Source organism: Pezoporus occidentalis, unplaced genomic scaffold (assembly GCF_034315485.1).
Source record: "Pezoporus occidentalis ecotype Australia unplaced genomic scaffold, CSIRO_AGI_Poc_V1 ctg149, whole genome shotgun sequence".
In the NCBI taxonomy this organism is placed as follows: Eukaryota; Metazoa; Chordata; class Aves; order Psittaciformes; family Psittacidae; genus Pezoporus; species Pezoporus occidentalis.
Window position 1 is genome coordinate 2,536,050 of NW_026913305.1, and position 12,460 is coordinate 2,548,509.

The 12,460-nt window shown below is 46.2% G+C and overlaps 1 protein-coding gene across 3 annotated transcripts in view; it reads left to right on the forward strand.

The window, feature by feature from the left end:
- The window catches only part of FLNB (filamin B), a 70,858-nt gene extending 60,224 nt beyond the window's left edge, over positions 1–10,634 (forward strand). For 2 of the 3 annotated variants that reach the window (XM_062610773.1, XM_062610774.1), the window contains 8 exons: positions 243–509; positions 947–1,084; positions 1,175–1,290; positions 3,132–3,264; positions 4,272–4,448; positions 6,864–7,082; positions 8,040–8,243; positions 8,937–10,634. In XM_062610773.1, the coding sequence (XP_062466757.1) occupies positions 243–509; positions 947–1,084; positions 1,175–1,290; positions 3,132–3,264; positions 4,272–4,448; positions 6,864–7,082; positions 8,040–8,243; positions 8,937–9,124 (1,442 nt within the window). In that variant the 3' untranslated portion in view covers positions 9,125–10,634. The remainder of the gene's footprint in view (positions 1–242; positions 510–946; positions 1,085–1,174; positions 1,291–3,131; positions 3,265–4,271; positions 4,449–6,863; positions 7,083–8,039; positions 8,244–8,936) is intronic. The other variant, XM_062610775.1, reaches the window with a different exon arrangement.
- Positions 10,635–12,460: the final 1,826 nt, after the last annotated feature.

Below are 12,460 nucleotides of genomic sequence, written 5' to 3' on the forward strand. Positions count from 1 at the left end.
CTGTGTGTCAAATGTAAATGATACAGGCCAGTCTTAGCTGGCTTAGGCGGTCTCTTCACCTGCCTCCATAACACCTGCTGTAACTGGACAGGCTTGCTGCTCAGCCACATACAGCATACAATCTAGCACCTACGTGCCTCTTCTGTCATTTGTACTGTGTGAGCTCACGTCCTCCTTCCAAAAACAAAATACCGAAAACATTTGTCACTTTCTAATCTGCATTTATTTTATTCTCTTGTTAGAAATTGATTGTGGGGATATGGCAGCCCAGGTAACTAGTCCCTCTGGGAGAAACTTTGATGCTGAAATTGTAGAAGCTGACAAAAACACCTATTGCGTCCGCTTTGTGCCACAAGAAATGGGAGTCCACACTGTGGATGTCAAATACAGAGGGCAGCCGGTGCCGGGCAGCCCTTTCCAGTTCACGGTGGGACCGCTGGGCGAGGGAGGAGCCCATAAAGTGAGAGCTGGAGGCCCAGGGCTGGAGCGCGGAGAGACGGGTGTCCCAGGTGAGTCCTCTGCTTGCACTAGGGTCCAGTGCCGACCATGTGCAGGTCTGCAGCACAGTGCCTTGGTTTCTACTGACCTGTCCTCTGAAAGCTTAAGCAGAGGTTAGTGTAACACTGTAGGTTCACCCCAAGACAGGGAGAAATAATAACTGCTGCGTCCTGCAGATACAGTCTGGAACAGAAAACAGTTTCTCTTTTGGAAACTGCTCTCACAGGATGAGCTTGAGGCTGTAAGGTGTGTTATATGGGCAGACAGGCTAATTCAAGGCTAATAGGAGCCTCTTGGAGAAACTGCAAAGTGTTATCACCCAGGGTGATGGGATGAGGTACCTTTCCTCATACACATAAGTATGGGATGCTGCATGGTCTGTTAGGAAGGAGCTGCAGCCCAGAAGCAGCAAACTGACTCTTATATGTGCTCTTGTGTGTTTCAACAGCCGAGTTCAGTATATGGACACGGGAAGCTGGAGCTGGAGGACTGTCTATTGCTGTGGAAGGCCCAAGTAAAGCAGAAATTGCGTTTGAGGACCATAAAGATGGATCTTGTGGTGTATCATACATAGTTCAAGAGCCAGGTACATACCAAGACCAAGTCATGCTGAAATAACACTGAATGCTACTTTCAAAGAAACTAAGGACACTCCCTGTTTCTTTTCTCCCTTCAGGCAACTATGAAGTGTCCATAAAGTTCAATGATGAACACATTCCTGAAAGCCCCTACCTGGTTCCTGTCATCGCCCCCTCCGATGATGCTCGTAGGCTCACTGTCACTAGCCTTCAGGTGAGACATAAGGAAACATCTCCAAAACTTACCACACAGACCGATTTCGTCCTTGTTCTCCAAGACCAAAATGGTTGTCCCTTCTTCTTAATAATAGCCTTGCCTTGGCTGGTGCTTGTTTTAAAACTTAGCCTGCAGCCAGAGAGAGATTTTTTGGCAGCTGGCCCTTTGGTAACAGGCTGGTAGAGTTGGCCCAGCTCTAGCTAGCCAAAATATGAAGGCTCACCTGAGTGTAATACTTGGGAATTAGGAATAAGAGGCTCTAGAAGGAGCACTGGAGGACGTAAAACTTGTCTTCCACCCACATTAGCCAGGGGAGAACTGAAACATGAATGTGATTGTGCTGATACTGAGTTACTTGATTGGCACATTGACTGAGGAGCAGGGTTTCCACAGGCGAATCAGTGCAGGGCTGCGTGGCTGGGATGTTGCTGCAGCCTTGCTGGAACATTTGAGTGGGCAGATGGAGGGGGCCCCACCGTTAGCTCAGAGCACAGATTTGTGCTGGCTGAGGTCATGCAACCACAGTTGCAGCTCTGATGATTCATGAACAGTAGTGAATCTCAGAGTGAATCACAGCTTTGTAGTTGGTCTGGGCTCATCTGTTAACCTCACCTTAACCTCACCATATCATTTTGGTATGTGTGTGGCTGCGTACATTAAAATACAAGTGACATTAAAGGCCTGACTTAAATCTTCGAAGCCAGAACCTTGGATGTGAGCCTGAGAATCTGTGTCTAAATATATGATACCTCAGTTCTCATCAAGGAGGATAACCAATTAGTACTTCAGTTGTGGTGGTTTTTTGGATATATCCCAGCTGTGGCCCCCAGGAGTTTGTCTGGGCTGCAGGACTCCTCCACCATGGCAGTGTAAATGAATCATGGCAGTCTGATCTGATAATATCTCTTCTAGCCAGGAGTTACAAGGGCGTTAATTAGTCACTGTGGTACTGATGTTTCTCTTGTGTTTCATTTAAAGACTCTTTGACAGGAATACTCACTTCAATTGAGTCTTGGAGAGGCAGATAAAGCTGAGTATTCAGTAACAGAGCGCAGTGGGCAGCATTAGTTTTTGCTAAACCCACATCAGGGACTTGCTTTATATATTGTACCTCAGTTCTACTCAGTTGCATTTATTTCCCTCTTCAGGATTTAGTTGAAAACGAAATCAGGTAAAGTATGTTAAGTGTAAAATATTACTGCTGGATAGCTGCGAGGGCTGCTCTGGTTGAGGACCGTTGCAGCACGGATGCTGAGCTGCCTTGCCTTCTGCCGATGGCCTGACACACAGCAACATCTGGTTTCATGATTTAAATTGCTTTCTTATGTTAAGAAGTCTTGTGGTGGCGTTCTAAATGCAGCCTCTTGCGGCAAATATAAACATGCATATTACTCTTTCAGACAACTGAATTATCAGAGGTTTTCCCCTGAATGAATCTGGAATGAATGAACGGGCTGAAAAATGGAGCTATAGCTTAAGCATCCTTTAAATCAAGTGCCTGAATACCGCAGGCTGACTTCAGTGATAACGGGTGATTAGCGTCCTAAACCTGCCTCTGCCTGATTTGGCAGAGTTGTTGGCTTCCCATAGTAGTGTGTTACCATGGGAAAAATCAGCCTAGCCAACGTGGGTGACTACTGAGTCAGCCACCCCCTGAGAGAGAGAGGGCTTCTGATCTGAGAGTAAAGACAAGTCACAGCCTTATGCCTTTTGTTGAAACTGAAAAAAAAAAAAAAGAAAAAGAAAAACTGTGCAAAAGTGGTTATTTCCCTGCCACAAATCTTGTGCTGTCTGAAACGAGAAGTTTAGATTTGATAATCTGACTGTTGCATTCTCAGGAGTCTGGATTAAAAGTTAATCAGCCAGCATCCTTTGCTATAAGGCTGAACGGGGCAAAGGGCAAGATCGATGCCAAAGTCCACAGCCCCTCCGGAGCTGTAGAAGAGTGCCATGTGTCCGAGCTGGAGCCAGGTGAGCACGGCTTTACGTTGGTTGAAGCAAACTGGGTGACCTCCAAAACGCGCTCATGCCCCGTAGCGAGGGAGTTCAGTTCCTTTGGCTTGCAAACAGTGTACCCAAGGGACAAGCACGTGGCTTGGAGAGTGACCTCATACTGTCAAGAGTTGTTTGGTCATATCTATGCTTTGCTAGATAGCTCCTGAAATGACTGAGGCCTAACTTGCGTAAGATACAGATATTTAAGTCTTGGCTTGCCAGTGAAGGTACAGTGATATTAATCATAGATGGAATAAGATGCGGTTGTTGAATTTAGCCAGGGAAGAAGTTTATTTTTCAAAGCTATGCTTCCATCTTTGAGTAATAGTTTATTTTTAACTTGCACTCCTTCATATGAAAGGCCAAGGAAGCTAAATATAAGCAAACACTACAGAAAGCTCAGCACTGATTTCAGCAATGAGCTTTTCTTTTTCTCTTGAAGCCTGAATGATTTATGGTCCGTACTACAGACAGCAGCTGTCTGGCTGGGGAAGATCAGTCCCTTCTCTGGGTTAACGAGCAATCAAAAATGTTAAATATCAGCAAATTGCTGGCTGACTTTATTAAATAAAGGTATGGTGTCTGTGGAGTCAGAGAAGCCACTGGTAAGATTTGGCCTTTTCTTACCAGCTGCTTTACTTCTCTGTGCTGCTCCCTTGCCTGCTGACAGGTTGGGCTGTGATTAAGTTGTCATGTTTAGTGCACATGTGAGGCAAATAACACTAAAACTCACCCTGCAGACTAGATGACAGCTGAGATCAGGTCCTGGTAGACAAGGTGAAAATGCAACTCATGACACCTCTTGTGATAAATACAGTGTTTTCCTACTCAAGTACGAGCTTAGCAGCTTGTGTTGCTGAGTTGTCTTAAGGTGAGACCAAAATATGTCAAAGCACTACAGAAGCCTTGCTAGGGTTGCTACCCAGCCCTGCAGTGGTTTAATTGCTGTTTTATTGTTCTCTCTGCTGTATCCTCTCTTGCAGATAAGTACGCTGTTCGGTTCATCCCCCATGAGAACGGCATCCACTCGATCGATGTGAAGTTCAATGGGAGCCACGTTGTGGGCAGCCCTTTCAAAGTGCGCGTCGGGGAGCCCGGGCAGGCAGGCAACCCTGCTCTCGTCACGGCATATGGGGCCGGCCTGGAGAGTGGTACCACAGGTAATCCTGCTTTTACAGCTCTGCTGCAGACCTGTTGGCTCTTGGATGTTGAGAGAGGCAGAACCTGTTCCTAGGCATGTACATGACTTTCCCTGCTAAGGCAGCTGAACTAACACATTCTCTGCTGACCTGGGCATAGGCTAATTCTGCTTTTCCGCATGCTCCTCAAGTCTTACAACCATCGACTGGTGAGTCTGCAGGTTATACTGAGACATAACAAACTTAAAGCCTCTGTAAACCAGCAACTGCAGCATGAGTTCACTTGAACTGGTTAGCAGCTGGGCTACGACTCTGCTGGCTAGCGTAGCTCCGTGTAAGTGCCCCCAAGGTGCTCTGGCTCCCTTCCACGCATGAACATGAACAGTAAAGGCTGGAGGCTTTTGTGGATGCAGATACTGAGTTGGCTGTCTAGCTGAAGGAGTCTTGTTTAACTTGCATACCCCTGTTACTTAAATGAGTGCAAGGCTGTACCCAGTTAGCTTTTCTTCAGTGCTTGCATCTCTAAGGAATGTCAAGGTAAATTTAATTTGATGTGTAAACTCCAGGGAGTATGGTGTATTGTTCTGTTTGTAGTGTGCTACACGTGCTTCAGATGCAGTGTGAATGCAGGCTCTTCTTGGAAGTCTGACACTTATCTGCTGTGGCTGCCCCATCTGATAGTTCTCAACTCAAGAATGTAGGGTTTAGGGTTTGGTGGGGTTTTTTCTTATTGATATGATTTACTGCCTTAGTAAGAAAGTATGAAAACATTCCAGGATGTGCACTTTGGTTTATTTAATTGTGTGCTCTATTAGGCCACACACAGGTGAACAGCAGAGTAAAACTGATAGTTTTTTACCTTTTGATAGGCAAGGTGATAGCTTATTCCTTTCACCCTATCTATTGATGTCTTTTGTGGACCCCATTTCATACCTTTTTGCTTCCCTGGGGGGGGGAAAAATATAACTACTGCAGTTCTTTAGTCAAAGCTTCTGCTGTTCTGGAGAAACCCAGCAGTTGGTTTTGGAAACAGGCAGCTATACTGTCTAAAAATAAAGATACTATAGCCTGTGCTGCTTTAATAGGTGGAAACAAAAGCACTCATTAATACTAGCCACTGATGCATCAGGGACAGGGCGATTTTTCTTCATCTATAAAAGCGCTCGGGGTTGTTTGTTTTTAATCTAAATAGACTTTAACTTCAGCAAAGTTACTCTGTGCCCCCTTGTTGAGTCCTGCCGGCTGCCAAAAGCTCAGTGCCCTGGGAGCTGCTGCGCAGCAGTTTCTGAACAATGATCTAGTGTAGAGGTTTCAATAGCCGGTGGCTGAGTACCTGAAACGTCCCCGCAGGAGGGATGCATGTCTGCAGCCTCCAACAAAGCAGGCCTTCATCTGGGGCACAGAGAAAGAGCAGTGACATGGGAGCAAGAAGTCTTCAGTGAGAAGCTGCGTGTAGCTTGCTGGCTTTGGAAATTAATCTTCCTCTGGTTGAGCAGCGCATGTTGCCTCACAGGCAGCACCAGTGAGATTTACTGCTAAAGCCCTGGAAGATGGTACAATCATCTGTGGGAGCTGGGTTCTTTCAGCGTTGTGACACAGCAGCCTCTTGTGTGGAGGAGAGGCTAGGAACTTCTCCCTAGTTCACCACCACGCCTGCATGCTTCAGTTGCATGCATGAACTTTCCCATAACCATCCTGGTTTTGACTGAGCTCAAGCACTTATTCCTCCTTAGCAGTGTCTCATAAAACAGCCTAAAGATCATAAATATTTGAAGCCAGAGTTCGACAGTAAATTATTTGGGGGCTGAAAGTCTGGCTTAATTTTTTCTTGTGTTCCTGGCATTGTGTCATTGGCTTAGTATTAGCAGCAATAATTCAGCTGTGTTAACCAGATGCTGTAATTAAACAAGCTTTTGTTTCCACAAACTGCTTGGAGTGCTGCTGCCAAGCAGTTCAAACACCCGTCTCCTCCAGGAGATCTCCTGTCCCTTGTCTCTCTTGCTTTCTTGTGGGCTCTTCACTGCTGATTTATAGTCCAGGCAGTGAGATGGCTCTGAGTTTTCCCAAGCTTAGCCTTGCAGGAGGCTGGCTGTGTTGGCGCAGGCTCCAACACCCAGCAGAAAGGCTCTTGTTCTCAGAGTTTTCTCTGCAATCCAGTCTTTTGATTCCAAATTACTTCCATTTTGTCCCTGAAGGGCTCTCATGACCCATTCTCCCACACAGTCGCATAACAGGAGCAGAGGAGGGAGCTGAGTGCTGGTGGGGAGGCTGCTGGGGTGCAGAGCCCCATGTGAAGATGCTAGGGGCGTGTGTGTGCTGTCCCTCCCTATGTGCAGCCTTGTCTTGTACTGAACTACCCATCCCTGTGTAATAACTGAGGCTGCTTGTGTAACCTTGGGTGTGAGGAGTGTGTCTTACTGTGCTACATCTTTCTAGGATTGCAGTCGGAGTTTTTCATTAACACGACCAAGGCTGGTCCAGGTACCCTGTCTGTTACAATTGAAGGGCCATCAAAGGTGAAAATGGACTGCCAGGAAACTCCAGAAGGTTACAAAGTCATGTACACACCCATGGCTCCAGGAAACTATTTAATTGGAGTTAAATATGGTGGACCTAACCACATAGTGGGCAGCCCCTTCAAGGCAAAGGTTACAGGTAAAAAGCTAACCGGTGTTTACTGTGTGCCTGAAGTAGTTTGTGTCATTGAGCAAACATGTCCCTCTGAGATAGTGAGGCATTCAGGTCTAGATGCCCAAAAGCATGAGAAGAGAAACATTTTTCCCCATCACCTCCAAAGCCTAGATGAGGGATCTCAGGAGAGGCTACAGGAGCATTAGCCACAGTGTTTGCAGCTTGACTTAGTGGAGTGCTGTAAATGTTGCATGGGGGAATATGAAATCCTGACCTAGCGCTAGGATGTTGCATTGGTAGAAGGAAAGTATGATGTATTTACCCCTTACCCCCCCCCCCCCCCCCCCCAAGCCTGAACCCTGGTCACCTGCAGCATAAGTGATGTCCCTCTTGGTCTCATTTTGGTGCAGGTGTCACCTAAGCAAAGGTCAGTAATGTCTGGGAGGCTTTTAGATGATGTGAGGAAGGCTATTTAGGAAGCTCTTTCTCTCTCCAGTGCTGTGTTTAAGTGCAGACTGCAATTCACCTCTACTGCTGCCCCTGAGCTGGGGAGCCCTCTCCTGGTGCCTGTGGTGCAGTGATGTTCTTGGGAGCGGATGGCAGGGTCTGCACCTCCCTGAGCTGGGACACGCTCTGCCTTCAAAATGGGTTGTTGCAAAACTGCACCTGCTTTTCTGCCAACTCGAGTCATTTTTGGCATTTGGTGATTGGAGCACAATTAACTCTTCTTCAGCAGCCAGCTTTGCTTAATACATCTTGAAGATCCTGTGGTCCTTTAACCACTCGAGGGCTCTGGGATGGGGTTGTTGCCAGTGTTGCTCAAAGATGTTGGCTTAAAGTCCCAAGAGGGAAATTGCTCCTCTCCAAAAATGCATTTTGGATGCAGAATGTGTGCTCGTCATTAGGAGGGTTTTGAAACCTCCTTGTAAACGCCTTTCAGATGGGGTGAATCTGATTATCTGAAACCTTTTCTGTTTCCAGGACAGCGACTGGTTAGCCCAGGCAGTGCTAACGAAACTTCTTCCATCCTGGTAGAGTCAGTTACAAGGTCATCAACTGAAACTTGCTATAGCGCCATTCCCAAATCCACCTCGGATGCTAGCAAAGTGGTTTCTCGGGGAGCAGGACTCTCAAAGGCTTTTGTGGGTCAGAAAAGCTCCTTCTCTGTGGACTGCAGCAAAGCAGGTATGAGTATAGGAACCAGATGGGACTTTCTGTTTGCCTAAATCAATTTGAAGAGTTAAAATTCAGAGATCGAGAGGATGATTTAGTTCTAAAGAAAAACTCTAAATGCTACATGGTGCTCACCAAATCAGTCCTGATATAGAGGCTGTAAAGATGCCAGTTCGTTTCCACATGGCTTTATCTGAGCCAGGTGCACCTGAAAGAAACCACAGGGTTATGGCATGAGAACAAACAGGTTGCTGAACTTGAGCAGCCCTCCTGGTGGATTGTAGCATGTGATGCAAAGTGTTCCCGTCAGCCTTGAGAGCTGATCATTATCCTCTGGGAGCATTGCGGTGGTAGGATTACAGACCAGCCGTGTTCACTGGTCTCTGCTATTAACTTCTAACCAAGTACTTGACCAACAGTGCCTGCTCGTTTTCACAAGCACTGTTAATGTCTCCTGTGCTCTAGTTAGTTAGTGGTAGCCTCTCAGGTCTTGCAAAATGCACAAATGAACCCTTGCCTCTATGAGGTTGAAGGCTTTTATAAATGAAATTCCTTCTTATACCAAATTACTTTAACCATACCTTAGACTGCCACTCTGTGAATTAAAACAACAAAATCCTTGTGTTATGGGGCTAATAAATTATGGTATAACCATGCTTGTTTATTTAGGCTTAGCAATTCTAACAGTCTGTTATTTTGCTGTAGGTTCAAATATGTTGTTAGTTGGCGTCCACGGGCCTACAATACCATGTGAAGAGGTATCCATCAAGCATTTGGGCAGCCATCAGTACAACGTAACGTACGTCGTCAAGGAAAGGGGTGACTATGTTCTGGCAGTGAAGTGGGGTGACGAGCACATCCCTGGGAGTCCCTTCCATGTCACTGTTCCTTAAACTCGCTGGGCATCGGAATCGATCTTTGTTTGCAATTCAGATGTAGGGTTATACTGGGTGCAGTCCTGTTGCGAAATACGGTATCTAGATACACACAGCTCACATTTCAATGCAGTCAGACATAAACTCTGTAACTTCATTTTTTTACAAGCATTTCACTTCTATCCTACTTACCAACCTAATGCCAATCTATTTAATGTCCTCCTCAAATTGTACTTTGGCAGTACTGTCTGGGTCACTGTTAATGTTTGGAGAATCATGTGGATAACTAGACACTAATTTCCCTTGCGGATGTTAAAGACTTTAGATGTTAATCAAAAACTGGAATTTGTCTTTGTGATTGGATATCTTAACTACTGATTTTATTTGACTGGAGACTTTACATTTTAGTTATGGAATATGACATGGGCTGTCCCCAGTTCAAATTCTTTTCTGTAAAGAAATGAGGTAAAACTGGTACTATAATGGGTGCCTTTGTATACTTGATCGATTTTAACACTTAACATGATAAAAAGCTACTAAAAGTGGCTTTACCACTCGAAATGTTTCTGAAAATGCTTTGCTAATGGTTTACATTTAGGAAAAGTTTATCTTTTATAGCAAACCAAAAGCAGACTGAAAAAGACTTCCTGGAAGCTTTCAGCCTTTCTAAACTTTGTACGCTTTGTAAATCTAGACAGGTAGCTTGTTGGCCATGATGCAGTTTTTAATTAGCTTGGGATTCTGCTGAGATTTCTGTGACTTTACAGCTAACTCCCCACACTCTTTTTCATTCATTTTAAGAACAACTCCTGGGTTGGCTGGGTTAAATAAAGGCCCTGGAGGCTGCGGGCCAGGCAAGTGGCTGAGATGGTGCAAAGAAGCCAGCCTGGGGATGGGACCCCAAATCTGTAATTGGGTATCGGGCAGGAGGGAGGGTGGGTGTATGAATTTACCAACCACAGCAATACCAGTCAACAAACTCGCCTTTGGTGCAAGTCATTTTATTGTAGCTCAGTCCAAGGACATGCCTGAAGCACGCTCATCTCTCCTAAAATTCCCCTTGCACCACAAAAGGCTGAGGGATGGGGAAAGAAAACTTCCTTATTAATTTGTCTGTCTGTCCTGGATTACTCCATGCTACTTCCCGAGTCCATATCTGAGTTGCTGTCAGCTGCTGGGGCTTTAGTAAACCCTCCAACTGAGCTTTAACTCTGCAATTAGGAGAAGGTAGGATTTGTTGAGAACCTGTTGAAACGTCACTGTCTGACCCTAGGGAGAAGTTCATGCTTACTGTTCTGTAGTTATGTGTGGATGCACTACTCTCCAGCACAGTCATTGGGAAAATAAAGGAAGGTTGGGTTTTTTTTTACTGTGCTTTTTTTGTGCCTTAATGTGAAATGCTCACTACATTGTAAACTAGGAAGTAAAAACAAAATAAACTGGAATAAAATGCAGGATTGTAAAATTGTATCTTATAACTTATTAAATAGAAATGTTTGCTTCATTAAAATGTGCATGTTAAAACCAACATTGGATTCTTTTCATATGTAGTCAGTAAAGCTCAAACTACAGCAAGCAGCAGCTTCAGGCAGCCCAAATAACCCCATGCCTGTGAGCTGTGCAGGTAGCTGGGCATAACCTGTTATCAGTCTGATCCTGGGGCACTGCTGGCACTCACTGGCTCCTCAGGCTCCCTGTGGTTGTTTGCAGAAGGTGTTTCCCAGCAGGATGCTGTACCTGGAGCTGGCTGGCTCCGGCGCAGGGCCATGGAAACCAGCAGATGTTTTCCCAAACATGGTCCCGCTGGAAGCCCTGCTGAAACCTGAGACACAGCGGTTACCAAAGGCTCCCCTGCCTTGGGTTTATCAGATTATTTCCTTTTTATAGTTAGCTGTGTTGCATTAGCTGTGTGCTATGTCAGCCTGAACCTCCCGTTTCATGTTGTTAAACAAAACAAACCCCAAAAAACTGGTTACAGCTGTTGGGTTGAGTAAACCTCGAGAGCCTCGTGCCTCTGTAATTCCTAGTTCCCAATAAGCCTGGGCTTGTCTGGCCGCCTCTTGCCTGTTACCACTTGGCACCTTGGTCTAATCATGATCTGAAGTTAATGGGAGTTGCCTGTGAAGCTGATGGACCCTGATTGTTACCTTGTCTGAGGTTGCCGCCAGCAAAAGCAAGCAAGTCTGCGTTGCCTGGGCACTGACAGCTGAGGGTGGCCGCAAAAATGGACTTGCTAAGGCGCAGCAAGCATGGGGTGGTGTTGATGACACGAGGTTTTGGTGCAGCATGGCTGTATTGATCTTCTTTGGCAACAAGGTCCGGCCAACTCCACCAGCTCTGGCAGCTGAAGACTGACTTTCTGTTGGGCACGAAGTGGTGTTTGGGTTGGAACTGTGCTGTGCATTTGGTCTTTGGCACCTTGGCAAGGGTTTTCATTTGCAGTTCCCACCTTAGCAGGCAGCTCTAGGGCCGGGGTATGGCAGTACCTGGTTACTGGTGTGCCAGTGCCTCTTGCTCAGTAGACTTGCAATGGTATGAGGTGCACTTCATTATTCATGGAGGACTGGCATGGGTTTTTTGCCTTTAGCTGTGGAAGTGTTCTTTTCTGCCGGTTTGGTTAAAATTAAGTTCTTGCTTCCATCTGTTTCTGATGGCTGTCACTGGCCAGCAGTATCTTGTATACTTGGGTGTTGCTCAGAACTGAGAATAGCATTTTGTGTTGTGCAGCTCTATTACAGAGATGCAGTCAGGAACATCCACCACTTCTAATCAGTGTTTGGTGGCTCCTGGGGAGAAGTGAGGTGGTTAACAGCCCCACAGTGCACTTCAACCTGCTGACAGCACAGCCCTTGCTTTCTGCACCACGCACAAATGTGAATGGATGCCTTTTGTTTTACTGTGCCTCATGCAGAAAATGCAAGAGGTCTCGTGTTAGCTGGGGGAGGCAGCTTGTTACAGGCCCAGCTCTGTCAGGCACTAACAGTGGTAAAGGTCCCGGTTTGCTGTAGGTGTCCATGCTGGACACAAAGCTGCCTTCTGCAGGGCTGCAGTGCCCAGCTGTGCATCATTCTGGGGGGAAAACCCTGGGCATGGGCACATCAGCTGGTCCCAGGCTGCAGCACATGCTTTTAACATTGCCAGCTCTATCCTTTGCCCCAGCATTACCCTGGCAGCACAGGGTTCACTTTTCAAAGCAGCCTCAGCCTTTCTGAAATACGGTATTATTAAGTGCAGCTCCTTGAATAGGCACCAGGTGCTATTTCTGCTCAGCTGCTTGCCTCAGGCAAGGGCAAAGGTGATCCATCCAGGGCCTGCCAGGAGCTTGTCATCTACTTCAACGTCTGCACGCCAGTA